The 22961-nt window shown below is 39.4% G+C and overlaps 1 protein-coding gene and 1 long non-coding RNA gene across 2 annotated transcripts; one reads left to right on the top strand and one right to left on the bottom strand.

Moving 5' to 3' along the window:
• Positions 1 to 9047: 9047 nt before the first annotated feature.
• LOC117439535 (polyunsaturated fatty acid lipoxygenase ALOX15B-like) lies at positions 9048 to 15024 on the bottom strand. Its single transcript, XM_034075462.2, has 15 exons — positions 14944 to 15024; positions 14628 to 14796; positions 14257 to 14449; positions 14078 to 14159; positions 13846 to 13968; positions 13641 to 13744; positions 13392 to 13564; positions 13158 to 13301; positions 12867 to 13070; positions 12669 to 12755; positions 11438 to 11604; positions 11110 to 11231; positions 10354 to 10454; positions 9453 to 9623; positions 9048 to 9356 (listed from the first exon to the last, which is right to left on the bottom strand). The coding sequence occupies exons 2-15, from the start codon at positions 14772 to 14774 to the stop codon at positions 9177 to 9179; spliced, it is 1998 nt and encodes a 665-aa protein (XP_033931353.1). The 5' UTR covers positions 14775 to 14796; positions 14944 to 15024; the 3' UTR covers positions 9048 to 9176.
• A 4225-nt stretch (positions 15025 to 19249) lies between these two features.
• LOC139433131 (uncharacterized) lies at positions 19250 to 20999 on the top strand. Its single transcript, XR_011642711.1, has 2 exons — positions 19250 to 19435; positions 20588 to 20999. It is a non-coding gene; the product is annotated as an uncharacterized lncRNA (long non-coding RNA).
• Positions 21000 to 22961: the final 1962 nt, after the last annotated feature.

Consider the following 22961-nt stretch of genomic DNA (forward strand, 5'->3'; position numbering starts at 1 on the left):
TCGTCAGAATGTATTATGTTGCATTATTTACGATTTTTTGTTCTAAAAAAACAGTGTGTAATACAACTGGGATTTTTATTAAATTAGTTAGTTTTTAAGGAAGGCCAGAGCTTCAGCTGTGTCCAATAGATTGTTCCCTTTAGTTAACGTTTTTTAAAAGAACATTATATTCCTATTTGATCATGTCCCCTTTATTGTATTACGGAGAGCAATGTGAGCGTCCATTCCAATTGGATAACGGAGGATTTTACACCCGGAAGTAAGTATTCCCCTTACTGTCGATTAATTTTACAGTGATATCTGCACTACTCATCAACTCAAAAACACCAGATTATCCTTGTTGATTACACAACATTGATTGGTTTAAATTGTGTGCAATGCTTTTGTATTTTTCCCCTTCGATTCGGAGAAACAAATATGTGTTCAGTTTAGGATGGCCGAAGACACTACACTACCCAGAATCCTCAGCTATCGTTTGGGACTCCACCATGTGCTTTGCTTGACAAACCCCGTGATTTGTCCTCAACCTCTGTGATTGGATGTTGGAGTGGCAGTGTGCGAAGCTTACGCTGAGCGACAAACAGCATTTTGAAATGGAATGAAACCCATCGACGCCACACTATTCAAAACAGGAATCGAACGTGTCCTACCCCCCCCCCCCCCCCCTTAGGTCACAGGCTCCTCCAACGGTGCAACACAATAAAACAGATACACAGAAAAAATAGTGCAAGTCAATACAAAAAGAAAATTAGTAAAATAGTAAAAAGTGAAATAGTGCAATAAGAGTCTATACAAGGGATTGGAATATGATATATTAAACAAATCATTTCTAAGTAGCAGCCAGATTAATGCTATGGATGTTATTTCAAAGTTCAGGTGTTTAATAGTTTTATGGCCTGTGGGATGTCCAGCTGCAGGTGGAGAGGATGGGTGGGGTTATCTGTCTGTCCAGCTGCAGGTGGAGAGGATGGATGGGTTATCCATCATGGACAACAGCCTGTTCAGTGTCCTCCTCTCCAACACAGCTTCAAAGGGGTCCAGCTTGATGCCGATGACAGACCCAGCTTTCCTGATCACTTTATTGATCCTGCTGGTGTCACCGGCTCTGATGCTGCCCCCCCCCCCCAGCAGACCGCAGCAAAGAAGAGTGCACTGGCCACAACAGACTAGAAGATCTCCAGCATCTTGCTGCACACGTGGAAGGATCTCAGCTTCCTCAGAAAATAGAGTCTGTTCATCCCCTTCTTGTACACAGCGTCAGTATGAGGGCTTTCTTTAAGGTTAACCTGGTATTTTTACTCCACTACATTTATTTTAGTTACTTTACAGATTCTGATTAATGATGTGAAATATAAACAACCCTTAAAGCAGACTTTAGTTACACCGGAGTAAAATTCAGGGAAGGTGATTGTCAAGTGTCAACAATCAGGAGAGATATTTGATTGGAGGACTGGCTTATCTAAAGCCAGTTGAGTAGCACTTGAAATGTTTTTGCTCTATGAAGCCTGATGTACTTTTTATTCTGTTTTCTTCAAGGTTGTATTTTGTTGGTCGAACACACTTATTGTAAGTCGCTTTGGATAAAAGCGTCAGCTAAATGCAATGTAATGTAATGTAATGATTGTTGGTGCTTGAGAAGACTAAATATTTATCTGCAGATCCCTATAAAGTATATACATTACTCGTTATTCTCTACAAATTAATTAGTTAATTAAAAACTGTATATAATTGCTATTTTGGACATCCCTTTTCAAGATTTCAATATTACTCTAAACGTGTAATAACGTGCTTTAACCAGTAGGTGGTTTGGGTTAAAAAGCTGTCAAGTTTACAGTGTTAACAAAATAAAATATACTGCTGTTTCTGGTTTAGTTTACGACGGATATATTTAGTTATTGTTTTGATATTTGTAACACAAAAGCGATGGAAAAACCCCACAGCAACACAGATAGTCTTAACATGAGTAGTTAATAAAAAACAATAATATCAAACAAATTATTACTACTAACTTTATTGTGAAATTAAAACAGAACGGTAAAAGAATAGTTTCCGGTCTATTTTGAGGCCAGATCTCTGTAGATAAAGAAAGAACTACGACAGATGTGTACTATTTACAATGCATTCATGTGATGACTTTCAAAGAGTAAAGCAAGCACTGCTGAATAAAGTATGATTTATCTTTAACGAAACGTTTTTTTTCATATGGAATGCAGTTGGAGGTCAACCAATCACAGAGCTTGAGGCAACGCGGAACAATAGCTGAGGATTCTGGGTAGTGTAGTGTCTTCGGCCATCCTAAACTGAACAAATCTTTGTTTCTCCGAATCGAAGGGGAAAATTACAAAAGTATTGTACACAACTTAAACCAATCAATGTTGTGTAATCAACAAGGATAATCTGGTGTTTTTTAGTTGATGAGTCGTGCAGATATCACTGTGACATCAATCGACAGTAAGGGGAATACTTACTTCCGGGGTAAAATTCTCCGTTATCCAATGGGAATGGATGCTCACATTGCTCTCCGTAATACAATAAAGGGGACATGATCAAATTGGAATATAATGTTCTTTTAAAAAACGTTAACTAAAGGGAACAATCTATTGGACACGGCTGAAGCTCTGGCCTTCCTTAAAAACTAACTAATTTAATAAAAATCCCAGTTGTATTACACACAATGCACTGTTTTGTTAGAACAAAAAATCGTAAATAATGCAACATAATATATTCTGACGAAAAATAAAAATTATTATGAATACAAATAAAATAAAAGAAGCCTCCCGCGAGTTACTACAAGCTATAAAGTATATTTTAAAAACGTTTTATAGAATAAAAGCTCCCTGAAGGACGTTGTAGAAATGCGAGTGTGCACCACGACAAAGGAGCCTCATTCACTTTACATTGGGCTTGTTTGCGTGGTGCCGACACGCAAATGTAACAAAGTTCGTGAGTCCACCACGCATTGTGGTGTTAAGGAGTCGTGGTGGAGTCACGCATTCTGGTGAGATCAGGTTGTACATGTAATGGTCATCTACTGTGGACAATACCCACAGGAGCAAATTCGGGTGAAGTGTCTTGCCCAAGGACACAACGGCCTGACGCAGTGGGGCCCCCTTGATCTGATGATAAAACGCACAGACGACTGCGCCACCCGCGTCCCGACTTGTATAAGTCTGGGCAAACAGGAACCAAGACACGGATACAGAGCCGACAGGCAGCCCAAATGTTTGATTACAATGTGCCAATACACACAAGATAACATGTTCAAACAACAAACACAACATTACATAGTTGCTCTATTATAGCATTATAGCATTCATCTCACGATCATAAAGAAAGCTGCCGGTTTACACTGTTCTTTAGCTCAAAGTTAAATACTATATAATAATACACCATGTGTTTAGCTACTGCTTTATTTCCTAGTGTATGCTGTATTTGGATTGTCTAAATATTAAGAAAAGTGAAGAGTCATACTATATTTAAAGGAGCAAAACATATTGATGGCCTTTGATGTTTTGTACATACTTTAAGGGAGCTGTGGAATCAGCAATTGTACAGAGAGATAACAATCACTAAACTAGAAGAACTACTAAGATGCAAGCTCCTCCAGCCAACCCTGTCTCCTAAAAATTACGTTCCCACAGAACTAAACTGCATTCTCAATTACGTTTAGCTAGAAACGTATTTTCTCCCACGTTACGTTAGTTATGAACGTATCTCAAATACGTTTATTTTCTACATATCTTCTAGAAACGTATTTTCTCCCACGTTACGTTTGTTATGAACGTATCTCAAATACGTTTATTTTCTACATATCTTCTAGAAGCATATTTTCTTCCACGTTACGTTAGTTATGAATGTAACTTAAATACGTTTATTTTCTACATATCTTTGCCATTTATTGTCTTGCTTATAATAATGATAATTCGTTATTTATAAATATCATTTTAGAGCACACCTTTGAAATCGACAATCGGGCTCGATATATATAGTTAAATTAAAATCAGTAGGCGAGGCTGTAATTTCGCTAGCTGTTACTCTCATGAGCGAGGCAGAACATAATAGTTTTAACATGCCAAAAAGCTGCTGTGTCGTTTATTGCACCTCAAACATTAAAACAAATCCAGAGTTACGTGTTTCTGTACTTCCTCTAAGAAGAAAGGACAGTATCAGAACAGAAGAGCTCTGTGACTTCAGGCTTGATCGCCGTTCAAATGACAGCGCTGGTTTCCCCAAAAGTGGGCGGGGCTGTAAAGTGAAGTAGATTTACTCTCATCTATTATTCAAAACCATTCTATTTATTCTAACGTAAATTACATGCCAGTGTTTTATCTTTTATTTATTTGTTTTTATTTTAAATCGTATAATGTCTGACTTTTTTTCCGTCTGTGAGGAAAAGAAATGGGGCTCAGAGCCTCAAAATACTGAAATCTGTATTTTTTTAAAATCTTTTCCTTCTAATTTATTATTCTTTTCTAAATAACACACTGTTATTTACTCAACAATAACACACAATTATCCTTGTTTTTATTTATTCATTTAATTCTATAATCTTGGGCTTTTTAGCCGTAAATAAAGTCACCGGAAACAGACGGGACATTTTGAGCGATACACACCACAAACCCACTAAACTGATTACCCAAGATCCTCAGCTTGAAGCTTGTTGATTGGATGTTTTAGCCGCAATGCACGCTGGGATATGGTGTTGATATTATATGGAGATATGATATCCGACAACGAAAAATAAAATAATACCTAATTCAGAGTGTGCTTGCTTTTCTCTTTGGAAGTCATCACATAACGGCATTGTAATACACGGTTCGGCTGCATTAAATATTACACATCTGCCGTAATTCTTTATTTATAGAGAGAGACAAACAGGAGAACTGCTGCCAAAACTGAATACTTGACGTGGATCATAAATATATCAACAATTAAACAACATCTTCAATTTCTTTTCACAAAATACGCCTCCTTGCAGTATCAATAGTAATTCGGCTGACTTTTATATTTGATCCAATTGGTATATAGGTTACATTTACACCATAACGGTGCACAGCTGATAAAAAAGGACTTGTAGTTTTTAAAGATATTACTGATTTTCTTTGAATATAAGAATCTAAATACTGAGTTGAGAGAATAGTCAGGGGATTTGGGTGATGGGAGACACACCTATGGAATCACAATTTCAATAGCTTACTATTAAATGAAGGATAGCCTATGCCTTTCTGTCTGTGATGTTTTACAAATCAGATATTAATGTGAAGAAGTAAAACAAGAGAAATAGTATAGCAATATCCTGTAAAATTATGTAAAAACATGAATAAAATTACACATCTTCAGATGTTATACATAAGTGTCTACACTAATAATACAAAGTTATTATTAGTATGCTGTGTGTACCTTGTGTGCACCGCCTAGTGGTTAAAGCATGTTATTGAATTATTTTTGTTGAATAATCTTATTTGATCAAAACAATATTAAGAATACATACTTTCATAGGGGGAAAGTAGAAGGTCAATGATAGAAATATAGAATATAAAAAGTCAAGAAGATACTAAGTGATCTCTACAATAAAACAGTTTAGTGCTGGATGTTCAAAGATATTAATAGGAGGATGTGCAAAACAGAAAAACGAATTAACCTTTATTAACACATTAAAAAATACTTTAGGTTAAGGTCTTCTTTTAAACAAGAAAAAAGCTCTGGGGGTATCTATCTACAGATGAATATTAAGCCTGACAAAGTACTTAACGTCTAAAATATTGCTTTCCTGCAATGTTAACTATGTTGAAACACTTATTTTAAATGATATTATACACATTAATTATACTCTTATGTATGTAGATAGAATAAGAAATGTGCAGAATATGACAGTTTAATGGTGGAGGTATACAGTACACACATATTGATAGATGTCTGTTGAGGAACCTGCGACCCAAGTTGTGTATAAGATCAATACACCTTAGAAAACCTTGAAATCTTGAAAGGGATATGCAAAATAGCCATTATACAGTTTTTAATTAACTATTAGTAGAGAATAACGAGTAATGAATATACTTTATAAAGATCTGCAGATAAATGTTTAGTCTTCTCAAGCACCAACTATCAAATATCTCTCCTGATTGTTGGCACTTGACAATCACCTTCCCTGAATTGTATTCAGGTGTAACTAAAGTCTGCTTTAAGGGTTGTTTATATTCCACATCATTAATCAGAATCTGCAAAGTAACTAAACTAAATGTAGTGGAGTAAAAATACCAGGTTAACCTCTGAATTGTAGTGGAGTAGAATAACAAAGTAACAATGAGTTGTCGTGTGGGTATATATTAATGCTGCCCATTATGGATGCAAGCGATTTTCACCCATTTAGTAATTACATGTTTTAAATGTGTACACACCAATGTGTTTCCTATCGCCTAAACCTCCAGGGCTGTACACAGTTTAATACTGTCAACTTCTACATTTGGGAAAAAACGTCTTTTAAAACTACAATTCCCAGTAGAGACGTGCCATAGAGAACATGTTGCGAAACACAATAGCCAGCATGTGTAGTTCTGGGGGGGGCGTTCGAGTCCAGTTTTGAATAGTCTGCCGTGGTTTCGTTCCATTTCAAAGAGCTTGACGCTAGGCGTAACCTTGGCGCAACATCACGGGGTTTGTCAACGGGACTGTAGTCCCAAACGATAGCTGGGGATTATGGGTAGTGTAGTGTCTTGGGCCATCCTAAATCTCGAAATGTCCCGTCTGTTTCTGGTGACTTTATTTACGGCTAAAAAGCATGCTAAAATGCTAAAATGCCCTCTCTAAACCCCATTTCTTTTCCTCAAAGACGACAAAAAAAGTCCGACATTATACGATTTAAAATAAAAACAAATAAATAAAAAGATAAAACACTGGCATGTAATACGTTAGAATAAATAGAATGGTTTTGAATAATAGATGACAGTAAAATCTACGTCACTTTACAGCCCCGCCCACTTTTGGGGAAACCAACACTGTCATTTGAACGGCGATCAAGCCTGAAGCCACATAGATCTTCTGTTACTGTCCTTTCTTCTTAGAGGAAGTACAGAAACACGTAACTCTGGATTTGTTTTAATGTTTGAGGTGCAATGAACGACACAGCAGCTTTTTGGCATGTTAAAACTATTATGTTCTGCCTCGCACATGAGAGTAACAGCTGGCGAAATTACAGCCTCGCCTACTGATTTTAATTTAACCATATATCGAGCCCGATTGTCGATTTCAAAGGTGTGCTCTAAAATGATATTTATAAATGACTATTATCATTATTATAAGCAAGACAATAAATGGCAAAGATATGTAGAAAATAAACGTATTTCAGATACGTTCATAAGGAACGTAACCTGGGAGAAAACATGTTTCTAGAAGATATGTAGAAAATAAACGTATTTGAGATACGTTCATAACAAACGTAACGTGGGAGTAAATACGTTTCTAGCTAAACGTAATTGAGAATGCAGTTTAGTTCTGTGGGAACGTAATTTTTAGGAGACAGGGTTGCTCCAGCCTGATGTTCTACCTTTTTGTTGTATCTCTGGTTTTCAATGGTTTGAGGGCAAGGAGCATTACATGCACAAAACCAGTCATTATGGCACCAACACATTCGGACTTTAGAAGTGTTGGACAAGCAGTTGTACAGAGATCAAAACACTGACGTCTAACTATAGGATGCATGGCATAGTCTCATTTGAAGAATTTAAACATTTATATGATAGCCAGTACAAATTGAGGGTGACCTCATCACCCAAAAGAACATTCAAATCCTAACCAACCTGAAAACGTACATGTCTTGTCTTAGAAATGTCAAAAAGCCAGACTGCATGGTGTAGTGTTGTTAGCACTATTATCCTCAAACTTGAGTCCCCCCCCCAGTAATTGACCCTGTTGATACTCAGTATTTAGATACAAAGTACACATTTCTGTTTAACTCTCTGAAATGCCGATTCATTACTCTCTCGGTCTGATTTTTAGTTCCCTGCATCTATATGCAAGTTGTTGCTGTTTCTTGAGGTGAAGTCTTGTGATTTGCTGTAGATGTAGCATCAACAGTACTGACTATTCAAAGATTAAGTTAAACATCCATGCTGTTTTCAAAACCCTGTCAGGTTATTTATCAGGAAGCATTTAGTTTGAGAGCATTGGAAGGGATCAGCAAGTTTGTTCGAAGAGGGTAACATGCAATTCAAAACAACCTAGCAACAAATATTAGCAAGCACACCCTGAATATGTTCATCTTCAATAAATAAAAATCCATCCACCCGCTTCTGTATTTTTAAAGTGTAAAAAAAAGGTTCAGATTATAAAACAAGCACCAGCTCTTTGTAACTGTACCTAAACCTTGAAGGCATTGAATGACAGGGAAGCTGCAGAGTGGGACACTACTTTTTTCCAAGGATGAGTCTTTTGAAGGCATAGACTGACTGATGTTGAATTAAAGCTGTATTTTAAGTACATTTTACCAAATATTGTTGCTGTGAGATAAAACAAGAATGCTGAGACAACAGTTACGTGTCAAGATGCATACATCCTGCTCATGCATCCTGGTAGCCGCAGCCCAGGCACACATGACAACATTTCACACTGAACCTACTGCACAGGTGCAGCTTGTGAAACAAGTTATTATGCAGTACTGTTTGCGTTGAGGAGTTTTGTTTGCCACACTAAATGCTGCTGCAGTTTCTGCTAACCTCCCTCTGCTCATTCTGACCGGACTTTAAAAAAATAAATAAAAAAATGATAGTGTTACGTCTTTGTTAGATTAATAATTGTATTCGATGACCATACAAAACGTAGCCTTATACTGTACTAAAGGTGATATCGGAAGTTGCTGAACATAATCTATAGGGTAACAAAGCAATGGAGTAAAAGTCTCATTTTACTAAACACCTGTGCCTCAACCCTTATATCAGGAAAACCTACTTAATGAAGATATTTGCCATTTGTCTTTACAATTTTAACCATTTGGTTTTAGAATACTTGCAGTTGAATGGTTTGGTGAAGAGATGCACACAAAATCTACAATATAAATATGTGAAACTTTACTTTCAAGATAAGATTACAGTATAAAGATGGCAGTACATTGGACAACAAAGCGACAGCAGGTTGTTTATTTGAATCACAGTTTAAAGTATTTTCTTGGTCAAATACCAAGATTAAATTCCTGGACTGTTTTCAATTTCTTTTGGGTTCAAATAATTAAAAGGCAGCTCAAGCTTTGAGTTCCTCTCGGTAATAGCCATACTGAGGGAGGACAGCTCTGCTTGAAAATCTTCGATCATCTGTAAGGCTGCAGGCTCAGCAAAGCGTTGCTCAGGATAAGTACCGAGGGGTTCCTGGCGTGGACAAAATCCAAATGTTATGCAAGGGAATGGGACATATTTGAAAAGGTAGAGTTAGTGGTTGTGATTAAGGTAACGCAGGATACTCACAAAATCACTGAAATTCCCCCTTAACGGCCATGTATATAACATTACAAGTATTGCGCTTGATTTTTTGGGCAGATATGCCAAGATGTCCTCCATGCTTGACTGTTCCTTTGTAGTTTGAGGAGCTTTGTTCAGGATAAGTGGACCATTGGGAATCCAACCTAGATGGTCAAACTTTAAAAAAAAAAAATCTTAAGGGTTAGAATAAAAAAGGTATGGTTTGACATTAATAAATCTCATTTGTTCTCCTAATTTCTTTATGGTAGAGATGAATGTTGAATTACTTTAATCTCACCCATAATGTTACCAAGTAAGCTGTTACTGCTCACAACTGAGCCAGCCAGCTATCAATGTAAAATGTTACAATTGCATTGTTTTTACTCTTTGTACAAAACACAAGAGGTGTAACACTAAATCATTGAACTTTAGGTTAGGGTTAGTAGTTGTCTTCTTTGACTCTGCTTAATGTACTGTATAGCATCTTTAGCTCAAAACATGATGTTTTGTGTACATACTTTAATGGAGCTGTGGGATCATCAAAAGAGAGATAACAATCACTAAACTAGAAGAACTACTAAGATGCAAGCTCCTCCAGCCGGATTGTCTACCTTTGTTGTATCTCTATTTTCAATGGTTTGAGGGCAAGGAGCATTACATGCACAAAACCAGTCATTATGGCGCCAACACATTGGGACTTTGGAAGAAGTGTTGGACAAGCAGTTGTACAGAGATCAAAACACTGACGTCTAACTATAGGATGTACAGCATAGTCACATTTGAAGAACTTAAACATTTATATGATAGCCAGTACAAATTGAGGGTGACCTCATCACCCAAAAGAACATTCAAATCCCGAAAAAACTAGATTCTACTCACTACTTTTTTCTAAAAATGTAATATTTACCTGTCCACGGTTCCCTGCAGAATGTGAAGCTGATGACGTGAAAACCACTGTAGTGACAACCTGGATAAGTTCCTCCACAGTCTGAAGGCTTGAAGGAAATCCTGTCAAGAATGTTTGGTTAAAAGCCTACTGCACATTTCTCACAGAGCATCTCATCCTACTTTTGTATATTTTTTTTAAATCTCAAAATGTAATAACCAGCTTTTGTTTTTACATGCATTCTACTTACCGTCTATTTCAGAATGTGATGCTTTGTTTAAGTTTCTTAAATTTAGTTTTACAGCATATATATATATACACACACTTTATATACATCTGCCATCTTTAATAACTGTAATATATACCGGGCTGCTAAATCATAACTGCTACAGGATTTGATCGGTATTTTTGAAAATTATGTAACTTTTTTATCATATTGTTTATTATATTATAACTAAGTACTTTAACGCATGTGAGATATGCAACACTAAGCTGTCTGTGGCTCTTTCCTGCTGTAAATTTCCCCTCTGTGGGACTAATACAGGTATTCTGAAATATCATCATCCAATCAAGATAAAGCCTTTTGGAAAGATGGATTATCCATTTAAGGCAAGTTCAAACTTAATGTGAAGGGAGGGGGTTGACTTGGCGTCTAAAGCCAATTTACATGATATTCTACAATCTGTCTAACAAAAAAAAGGACTACTGCAGGGCCTTAGGCTTTTACATACACATGTAAACATTTCGAAAGGAGCATACAACAACAAATATATATACCTGAGTCATAATTCCCCAGAAATCCATGATAAAATATCTCATTGATCCATTCCTGGAGCTCAGAATCTGCAGACACTTCACTGTCAGATGGATAATAGTATGCCACCATTGACTGGATGAAGCTGAGGACAACAATAAAATGTACCAGTATCAGGATGTGAATTGCATTTTCCCATATCTATGAGTGTGACATCTTGAGATTGTTGCTTCAATATCCAATTTCAAGTCCAGAATCTTAAGACTTGTGTCCCCCTATTTTGTCTAATGTGGCATATAATGGCATTGATCCTCAAACACCAGGGTTGACAGCTATCAAGCAGAAAGTCACCTGTTGATGATGCTCCACAGCCTCAGTGCATCATCTCTGAAATGAAAGTTGGGGATGGACTCCAGTCCTCTAGCTGCGATGTTTTCCGGCAGGCAGAGGGAGCTGTAGGTCGTTCTGGAGAGCCCCCTTCTCATTAGTTCTAGTTGTCCCTCTTCATCAAGTGAACTCTGAAACAACAAATACTGGCTACTTTTCAAATGCACAAATGTGAAATTTCATGTTCTCTACATAACATTTCTCACCGTCAAAACCCCAAACATATCTGTAGAGGCTAAGCCAACGCTTTAAGCCTCTGAGGATCCGCTATGTTGGCGTAATTGACGCACACAAAGTTTGCCAGGTGAATACAAGTCTGATACAAAGTTTCCAGTTAAATACAGTCCATTTATTTCCTTTTGACTGGTGTCCATTTCATTTGATTCATTTTCCCCCACCAAGTGTCAGCAGAAATTCAAATAATAATTCCAAAGAAATGCAAAACAAAATACATCTTAAAATATATTTTAAGATCATGTTTAATCATCCAATTTGTCTGTACATTGCTGTTTGAGTCTGTGTTCTTCTAATAAGCGTCTACAGTGTGCCGATTGAGCCGTTTTGAGCGACGTGGGTCAAGCCCCGATCTAGCCCCTCTCTCACTGTCAAAGTGAATCGTTGCTGTAAAAACTACACTGCGCATACTCACAGTATTTTTCGATTCAATGTGTGCGGCAAAAGAATAAACACCAGAGGGGCACTGTGCTGTCATACCAAACCTCATCTCATAATTCAGAGAGCTGATTGGCTGCAAGTACGTGTGCCGCGAAAATAGTAGTTTGTGAAGAGGAGACGAGAGAGAGGAGCGTATAGCGATTCAAATCAGTCAAATGGAAAGAAAATGAATGAAGCTGACCATCTACTTCAGCAAGTTCATTTAAGTCATATCTCTTGTTGATCTTCTGTGTTTTGCCTATAGGCTATTGCTCTGCTGGATCGATTGATATTGTGACCTCGGTGATGACGAGTGTCTGTTTTCCTTGACTAACTGACGTGTTTTTAATGTTATGTATGTCTAGTTATTGCACACTGGGACAGGGTTGCACTCTGAATCTCGTTGTATTTTTGTACAATTACAATAAAAAGGCTTTAACTTTTTTTATTTGATCAAGATATTTAAACGGTTATAGAATTGACTATGTTGTTTAAATTGTTAATGTATGATTTCCATTTGAAATATATTTAAAAGTCATACCTTTGAAAAAAATTGACCAGGGCCAAAAAGAATCTCACGAGCAAATATGTTTATAGGAATGGTAAATCGGTGATGGGGGGTCAGCAGCTGTAAGAAAGGAGACAGTAATGAACCCACTGTAATATCATTGAGCTGATTAAAGTAAGCACATCTCATATGGCCTGCAACATTGCACTCAAAATAATAAATAGGGCTCACCTTGTGCAGGGGGTGATTCTTTGGGAGGTTGCGAAGTGTCGCCATTGTAAAAACTTCTGGCAGTAGATGAGTCCTCAGCAAATGACTGACTAATAAGTGATGGAGGGCATCTGCACTCCTTACAAACATTTTGGCCAGCATCCAGTCAGACTCCGAGTCGGTAGGCAGGAAAATTGGGTTCTCTTCTGAAGGTTGCTGACTGAGCTGAGGGTGGGAACAATTTTTTATTTTGCAGAAGGTATTAAAAAAAACAAAAAAACTGAATTGATTAAATCACAAGATATGAGAAACCTGAATTGCAATGGGGAGTAGTTTCTTCTGTGGATTTAGGTACAGCAGGCAGAGAGCAGGAGTCACCACAGTGGGTTTACCATCAATAACTTTTGTGGCAAGACCTTCCATGATCTTGTAATCACTAAGGAATATATTGCCCTTCTGTAGGAAACAAATTATTATAAAACAGATAAGTGCCAAGTTAGGACAACATTTTTATTTATTTTTAAATACACTAGAAATTCACTTTACCTTCATCTCTGCATTCAAAGAACTTCCTATGGCCAAAAAAGGTTGAACCATTTCCTCTGTTAAGGGGAAGTTGGATGGCAGCTTTGAGCAACGTTGAATTATGAAGGGGTTGATTCCATTGAGAAACTGGTATCCAAAGAAGTCGTCATCCTTCCAGTGCTCCGACACATACTCTGGGACATAAATGAATCATGTATTAGTATAAAAAGGTGTTTAACAGAGCAGTGAAACACTTTACCGAGATCCTACCTGCCAATGGTGTCTTTTTAACCAATGAGGCCATCTTTAAGGCCTCAAAGCTTTCAAACTGCTGATTCAAATCTGTCAGACCTTTTAGTTCGAACTCAGCATATCTGGTTAAAAGAGAAGAAGAAAAAGAGGAATCACTTGTTATTGCACTAGATATTTGTTTTAGACACTTAGTCTACAAAATAAGGTACGTTAGGGCACTTACATTTCTTTTATTGTGTTTTGGAGTTCAAAGGCTCTTGAGAATGAAAACGTACTTTCTGCAGGAAGAGCATTCTCATCTTTGATGTCCACCATGTATGGCAATCCTTCTGCATACAAAGCCCATCTGCAGAGTAAAACAGGAAATAAAAAGATACAAAAATATATAAATCCCAATCAACCGTCATTGAGGTGCACCTTGGTACACTGCAAAATTAAGTTGATTGAAGACTCACTTGTAAATTATTTTTTGTTGAACCAATTCTTTTTTCCGTTGGTCTACTAGTTTAGGATGGAGATCTTCAAAAGCCTTTGTAGCTGTGTGTTTTCAAAGAAATACATGTACATGTTCTTAAATGTGCTTAAAATGTACATGACATATAGCTTCTAACAATTTGGGAATTACTTCACTAACCTCTTCCCCCTCTCAACAACACAATATCCCCCTTGGAAAGCCAACGGTGACAGGGGAAAATCATTTCATCCCCCTCAGGTGTTGTCACCACTATTGTGGAGCAAAACCAATCCTTTTCCAAAGGATCTTTCTCCATTTTTAGGAAGAGAAGACATCCCAACGTAAAAAGTGTAGTCACAGCAAACGTTCCCACCTGGTGTTGTAAAGGAAGATGCATTCAGGATTCAATATGGACATATATTAAGCTTCTCCCAAACAGTTTCCACCCTTAACTTTTGTCCTGAATTCAAATAAAAATGCTGGAACTCCTTAATAATGTTAAGAGAAAAAAAGATATGGACTATTACAATTCATTTAGTTTTAGAAATTACCTTTCCATTTGTATCATCCAATCCCAAACTCATCAACCGAGTGCGCTCCGATTGCCTTTCAGTGCCGATCAGGGTAACATACAAGTTATCAAATGTGCCTGCATACAGCATGCTTCCTGTGGTCACTTTCAGAGTGTACTCTGCCATAATGCCTGGCTAGCTACAACAACTGAAACACAATGGATAACAAACAACAATGATTACATGCAGTATAGCTTTTCTCCACTCCAAAACATTCAGATATGACCGCATCTAACATGCACAATCATTGAGTGTTCTCGTTGAACTGCTAAAGCCCCATAGACAGGTAACCCACCTTTTCAGTTGAACCACCACACAGGTGTAGCAGGACTGGGATTGAGCAATTTGAAAGGAAATCACAGGTGTTGAGCATTCCCTAATCAAGAGTGTTGAGACCTCAGAGTGAGTTGTTTTCTATAAGGTCCATCAAAGAGGCCCAGAGTGAGAATCTGTCTCAAACACATTAAAACAGTAAGGAAGTTAAGTTGCTCTTATTATCACTATTTAGAATAAGTGCCATTCATAAATGTAACTTTAGGTAACTTTTAAGGTATCTTAATTCATTCAGAAGTGACCAGCAGAGGCCGCAGCTACACACATGCCATATCTTGGAAATTATTAATAAAAAGGATGGCCGCACACCAAAACAACATAGAAAAGTTAACGGGTTAAGCTTTATTAAAATGTAATGTTCACATGTTTGATTCTTCATAATGTTCATAGTTTTTACCACATTTACATTGGTTTGAGGCTTTTTTCAGAATAATGGAAATATATTTTCAGGGTCTCTGTGAGCCACGTAATAAGATGTGGCTGATAATACATGCAATTAACCAAAACTGTCTATGTTTGGGATGATAATATGTCTTTATGTAACTAGCTGAGATCAGGTATTTCACCATTCAGTGTTGAAACTGGACGGCATGTCAGTTTGTAAGAAGAAATGTGGATATGTTCAATGCTATGTCTTAATCATATTAAATATTTCAGTTTGTTTTCAAATGGAAAATTGGATGTTCACATATAAAGCAAGACAATAACATTTTCCATTTTCATTTTACAGAGAAAAAAATAATTAAAAAAGGTAGGTTAAGATATTTTCTTTTTACTAAGGTAGAACAACAAGGAAATTGTGTATTGAATAACTAAGGAGTGATTTGAAGAATTCCACAAATACTTAGGCTATAAAGACTTTATTAAATGGTAGTAAATCACATGTGTTGTCAGGCTGTCCTCACATTAATATCCATCTGTTTTGACTTACCGCTATCGGGATCAGAATGGCATTCTGACCAGCCACACTGGAGTAAAAGTTGGTGGTGTGTTTCATCTCATCTGTGTGTCCTGTTTCCTCTATCCAGTGACCAATCAGATGGCAGTAAACTCCATCCACTATGTTCTTCTCATCAAATGGACAACACCTGTCATGGCTCGGATTGCTACCTGGTGACAAGCAAGACACATTTTCTGCAGGTTGGTGTTGGATTTTTACAGTAGTATAGTACCACTATATTCTTCTGACAGGTACAATCAGCAACTACTACATTTGTAGATTTTAATTATATAGAATTAATGCGATAACTTAAAGGTCCCATATCCGGTTATTACCCGTCCCCTTGTGTGTTATGTAGCTTTTTCTGCATGTAAACGGTCTGCAGAGTCACAAACCCTCAAAGTACACCCTGTAACGAGTACAACTCTAACACAGAAAAGACCTGTCTATGTTGCCCCAGAACGCCTCATTGGACATTTTTCGTTTTCAATTTATTTCTTCCGGGAACCAAATGGACCAATCCGTGGATCTCTTCACACACACACACACACACACACACACACACACACACACACACACACACACACACACACACACACACACACACACACACACACACACACACACACACACACACACACACACACACACACACACACACACACACACACACACACACACACACACACACACACACACACACACACACACACACACACACACACACTCTCAGTGGTGAAACTGTGCCGCGCTAGGGGGGGCGTGCTAGTGGAGCCTCGCAGCAGCGAAACTATGGCGCGCTTACACTGTAGGTGCGCCGCGTTTGGGGGTGCGGGTGCTATTGGAGCCTCGCACATGGGGGTGCTGCAGTCCCCTCAGCACCTCCCCATCCCACGTCCATGGTGCTCAGGCTGAGTTTCGAGGTGTTTCGCTGTCTCACAGACTCCACGCAGCAACCAGGAAACAACACCAGTAATACAGCTCATACTGTCCGTTCCTCACAGCAGCGAGTCGCGCAACGTCCCGCCAACACGGCACCCAGACCCCACGCAGCATTCTCATCTGTTTGTCATTACTGGTGTCATTTTCTGGTTGCTAACGCCATTGTAACACATAATCACTGATGTTCTGCTGTAACGGTGGTGGACTCATCAGAACAGAGTGGGCGAGCTGACCAATCAGAGCACAGTGGGCTCATAGGGAGGGGGGCAGGAGCTCCAACAAGCCGTTTAGGACCGTGGGTGTTTCTCAATGTCGAGGACGCTTGCTTGGTAGCACATGTCTTCCGAGTCACTTGCTTCAGAAGCGAGGCAATAATCCTTCCTAGGCTCGGAAAACAAATAATTGTGGAACAGGTGTGCAGGTGTGCGTCATATGCGAGGCCCCGCTTTAAATGGAGCGCTATTTCCAATAGTATGAAGCTGCAGCGTCGGAGACAGCAGTTACGGCCCGTCCACACTACAGCGTCGACAGCGTCGAAAACTCCAATCTGCCCATTCACTTTCAATGGGGTGAAGTCACGTTGCCTCGCTTTTTCGCCGAACTGAATTGTGGGTAGCAGAGCGGTCCGTCTCAGGCGTCTCCGGCGACAGAAGTTGAACAATGTTCAACTTCTGACGCCGGAGACGCCGGAGTAGCCAGCGCCAGCCAATCAAATCCCGTTTCGGAAAATCTGACAGCTGAAGCCGTAGCCAATCAAACCGCGTCTAAGCTGGGAGAGATATCCCGCCGTTCATTTCTATATTTCAAAAAAAGTCGGAGGAGAAACTAACTATCGCCGTAGCAAATCACCCGGTTTTGTATGACCAGACCCTCTTCACCTACCGGGATACAAACCGGAGGAACCAGGCATGGAGGGAGGTGGCAGAGACAGTGGGGGAAACTGGTAGGTTTTCGCCTGTTTGGGGAGTTTATATATATATTGCTCGCATAAAATCCCTGGGGGTTTTTGCTTTGTATGTCGGGGGCGGGAGATTCATGTGATTGGTTGTTGGTCGTGTTGCTTGAATAAAATCCCCAAGCTCCAGACACGCCCAGCTCCAAGCTATTTTTGAAGCTGTAGTGTGGACGCTCCGTGAGTGCCTCTCACGGCCCGTCTACACTACAGCGTCGAGAGCGTCGAAAGCTCCAAGCAGCTCAAAGCTGCCCATTCACTTTCAATGGGGTGACGTCACGTAGCCGCGCTTTTTCGCCGAACTGAATTGTGGGTAGCCGAGCGAGGCGTCTCAGGCGACCAGAAGTTGAACATTGTTCAACTTCTGGTCGCCTGGACGCCGGAGTAGCCAGCGCCAGCCAATCAAATCCCGTTTCCCAAAATCTGACAGCTGAAGCGCTAGCCAATCAAACCGCGTCTAAGCTGGGAGAGATATCCCGCCGTTCATTTCTATATTTTCAAAAAAAGTCGGAGGAGAAACTAACTATCGCCGTAGCGAATCACCCGGTTTTGTATGACCAGACCCTCTTCACCTCCCGGGATACAAACCGGAGGAACCAGGCATGGAGGGAGGTGGCAGAGACAGTGGGGGAAACTGGTAGGTTTTCGCCTGTTTGGGGAGTTTATATATATATTGCTCGCATAAAATCCCCGGGGGTTTTTGCTTTGTATGTCGGGGGCGGGAGATTCATGTGATTGGTTGTTGGCCGTGTTGCTTGAATAAAATCCCCAAGCTCCAGACACGCCCAGCTCCAAGCTATTTTTGGAGCTGTAGTGTGGACGCTCCGTCACGGAGGTGAACAGGGTCTGGTCATACAAAACCGGGTGATTCGCTACGGCGATAGTTAGTTTCTCCTCCGACTTTTTTTGAAATATAGAAATGAATGGCGGGATATCTCTCCCAGCTTAGACGCGGTTTGATTGGCTAGCGCTTCAGCTGTCAGATTTTGGGAAACGGGATTTGATTGGCTGGCGCTGGCTACTCCGGCGTCCAGGCGACCAGAAGTTGAACAATGTTCAACTTCTGGTCGCCTGGGTCGCCTGAGACGCCTCGCTCTGCTACCCACAATTCAGTTCGGCGAAAAAGCGCGGCTACGTGACGTCACCCCATTGAAAGTGAATGGGCAGCTTGGAGCAGCTTGGAGCTTTCGACGCTGTCGACGCTGTAGTGTAGACGGGCCGTCACTCAGGGGCGTCGCCTGGGGTAGGCATCCGGGGCTTTAGCCCCGGATGTTTTTTCTTTAGCCCCGGACAAATTCTCCCTCACTAATATAATACATTAACCTACTTTACCTATAGGACGGACGGCAGCAATGTAAATTCCCATGTTCAGTGAATGCAACACAGAGGCAAGACGACGCCACTAGACCAATCAGAGAGTTGCATGGAAATAAACGTGTTTTATTGGCTGACAGGTACGTACCTCTCCTCTGTGACAATGTTTAAACTTTAAACTGTCAGCCCCGGACGCGGAGATTCTGAAGATGGACATTAGACATTTCTTTAATAAAAAAGACGGCAATTCTCAAGTGGTGGCTCACACAACAACCCCAGAGCCACCACCTGAGCCAGGTGAACAAGGTATGTACCTGTCAGTAAACTTACAAGTTATGTCAACATGTAAGCAAAGCATAAATTATAGCTACGTTGACGTTACTTTGAATCGCGGGGGTAAGCTAAACCGTTAGCAAGTAGCTATAGCTAGCCAGATATATTAAATAAACACTTTGTCATACAATCTAAATGTTGTGTTTTTTAGCGTTACTTGGTGATTTCAAAGAAAGCTCTCTGGGAAATGTTGACTTACTGTCTGTGTTCGACATGAAGCTAGAAGCTACCTTACAGTACACAGTTGATCCGGAGTCCTGCCAGTTAAAGTGTTTCATAGTTAGCTTAGCTTAGCATCAACCTAGCACTGAAATATATGGATGTTATGTGACGGTATTTCTGAGGAAAAGTCAGCTGAAATGGTGGCATAGTTGCCACTGCTTTACGTGTCGACAGCATGTTTGAACGTATTTGCAGCAGTAAATGTGGCTGTCTGGCCACTGACGTTGCCATAACAACACCTGCATTTAAATGTGCAACCTCTTTTTGTGACAGATTTTGCATGAAAATATAATTCTTCTGATTGATATTTCCTATTGACAGCTAGTTTCTATGTGAACATTATGAGATGGACAGCCTGGCTGTCCATCTCATAAGCCAGCTAAGCCAGCTAACAAGCTTGTTATACACATATTTCAGATCAAAGCTAATCCAGTGGGGCTCCTGAAAGGGGGAAGGGACACTATGCTCCCAAATATTAAGCCTTGACCCCCATCTTAAAATTGATATGATCAAAAAATGATCTGCATTGTCGGAGGCCTTTTTTCCTCATTATCATGTCAAATTGTACAGCTTTCCTTAGTTTTGAATGCAGAAAGATGACTATATTCGAGTATTAAGTGAAAATGACTATTCAAGTTTTAAGTGAATATATTAAGTGAATTACTCAAACTGCATTTGTATAGGAATGATTCTGTCCTATTGGCAGATAACTACTCTTAATAGTGATATCTATAAGAGGTTTCCAATGTACATGTAACTATTTTCAATTGGTTAGTATTACATTTTGTGACAGTGTGGTGACACTCATTTTAATGAAGACAAATGTGTGTATCTTGAAATTCATTTATTTGACAGAGCTGGAAACTGATTGACTTACATACTTGTTTGTGTTTACCTACACAGTCATCACAGATGAGCCAAACGGAGTAGAGGATGGAGAAAGCGGAACAGGAGAAAGGGACACACAAGAAGGAGATACACAAGAAGGAGATATAACAGACAAGAACGACAATGGAGACAACAATGAACAGGCACACCAGAACAGACAAGAGTCAATGGGTAACATGACTGATTTAGGGACTGCAGATACAGGGCCAAGGCAAGTGAGACATCACTGCTTTCCATCCAGCATGTTTGGCCAGCAAAAGAGATAATTTCAACCGCAAACAGCAAGAGATGAGGGATTATTATGTCCTCCTTCCATCCCTTTTTTCTGTTTAATCTGATTACTAACAACTTCTAATAATTTGACATAGTTTATGATTTAATTGGAAAATGAAGTGTTTTTAAATAATAAACCCGTTTATGATTCTGATTCTTTGATTTATTTTTGACATATGGGTGTTGAGAGATGTATCCATATCTCTTAATGTTGCTCTCAAAGTGCACAAGATTGATGCTTTTAACTTCAACATTTAAAAAAAATCTTCCTGGGGGACCCCAGAGGAGGTGAGTTCCCCCCAAAGAGCACTTTATCTCTGCTTATGTAACTCCGGTGTAGTGTCCCCTCGGCAACAGATCACTCAGACCTGGTGATTACTTTCCTGCATTTCAATGGACAGCATATACAAAGGACACGTGAGCTGCATTGCTTAAGAGATCCTCTCATGCTATCTCTTTTACAAAATAAGTGTCCAGTCAACAACAAAACATCAGTGATCGTATAGTGGTAGTATATTTTTCACAAGCAGTGTGAAACATTAAACTTATACAAACTGGTGTACAAAACTCACATACCTGCGTTGATCTCCTGGAGTGTCTCTACTCTTTCTTCTCCACATCTCTTGTCCACCATCAGAGATTGCAAACATTTCAGAAACAGCTAGACATAGATGGGGTGAGTTACACTGACAACTAGTAAATGGGATAAAAAGAACATACCTGACATTGTTGTCTTTTTATACCAGAATATTTTTTTTATGTCTTCAATGCTTTCCCATTGTGCAGTAGATCCTAGCAGCCCCTTAACCTTGAGTTCAATACCACTGAAGTAAAACAAGGAACAACATATTGAAACCAAGCTACAGCCTCCTACAACGGTGTAGTCTGCGAAGTCAAAGCTTCCTTATGGTAAACTCAAACAGAATATACAGTTTATGTATATACTGCCATTTACAATATAATACAGTTCAACACATATATTATGATGTATTGCACATTGAAACTGAGATATTTGGGACAACGTAATGAAGGGAAGCATTTTAAAAGTGTAAGCCTCAGCCAAAACCAGATTATCCTTTAAAAGTGTGACTTAAAAAAAAAGTGAAATGTATAATTTAACGGTACAATAAATGTGAAAGACCATTAGATTGTGTCCTCCCTGAGTCTGCACTGTCACCACCACATCATTCTACACAGGAGAGCAATACACGTATGAATACACTGAACTGGGTTGAATACATGATTTTTTCTTTTTTCTGCCATGTTCTACCTGGTTGGCTGGCTACACACACACACACACACACCCGCCCCCCCCACACACACACACACACACACACACACACACACACACACACACACACACACACACACACACACACACACACACACACTGCAGGTTAGGTTATGAAAGTCAATGCTTGAAGGAAAATGGACTTCGGAAATCAGTTTTTTATTTACTGTTCTGTAAAAGTCTTGTAGAATGTAATGTTTTATGTTTTGTGTGGACCCCAGGAAGACTAGTTGTTGTCATGCAACAGCTAATACCAGGGGCCTATACTACGAAGCTGGTTCAACCTAACCTGGATATGTTTGAGTTAGCCGGTTGGCCTAATCCAAAACATACGCGCTCTCGCTAAACGGTCCTACGACACGGGTTATCAAGTGGATCGCTCAAGCCAGCCGTGTCCTATCTAGTTAGGTGCGCGTTCACATGAAAGGGGTGGTATTTGGAGCATTCGACCAATCACAAACATGGAGAAGCGTACTGACAGCGCAGCGTCATACTTCCTGAATGAAAAGTCAACTATAATATTAGACATATGAAGAAGTTAAATTAAATATCCATGACTTAAACACTTTATCCAGGATCAAAGCCACATAGCTGCACCTGCAAGGTGAATACAGCTGGTAAAAGTGTTTGAATGCGTACATTAACAGGTTTATGATATCACTGCCCCGTCTAAGACACGATCTGACTTTAATTACATTTGTCTCGAGTGTTTCGTCAACTTAATGTGTTGCTTAAAATAATACTTCTGCATACAGTACGTGACACTGTGAGTGTTGCACGGCCAGATACGGCTCAGCTGACTCAGATAAGGAAATATATGATACG

This window comes from Pseudochaenichthys georgianus, chromosome 24, assembly GCF_902827115.2.
Source record: "Pseudochaenichthys georgianus chromosome 24, fPseGeo1.2, whole genome shotgun sequence".
Classification (NCBI taxonomy): domain Eukaryota; kingdom Metazoa; phylum Chordata; class Actinopteri; order Perciformes; family Channichthyidae; genus Pseudochaenichthys; species Pseudochaenichthys georgianus.

Excerpts from the sequence above, each read along its gene's own strand:
- LOC117439535 (XM_034075462.2), bottom strand. The coding sequence starts at position 14,774 with ATGGCAGAGTACACTCTGAAAGTGACCACAGGAAGCATGCTGTATGCA. Across the intron at positions 13,745-13,845 it reads CAAAACACAATAAAAGAAAT|ATATGCTGAGTTCGAACTAA; the intron begins GTAAGTGCCCTA and ends TCTTTTAACCAG. Across the intron at positions 12,756-12,866 it reads AGAATCACCCCCTGCACAAG|CTGCTGACCCCCCATCACCG; the intron begins GTGAGCCCTATT and ends CCTTTCTTACAG.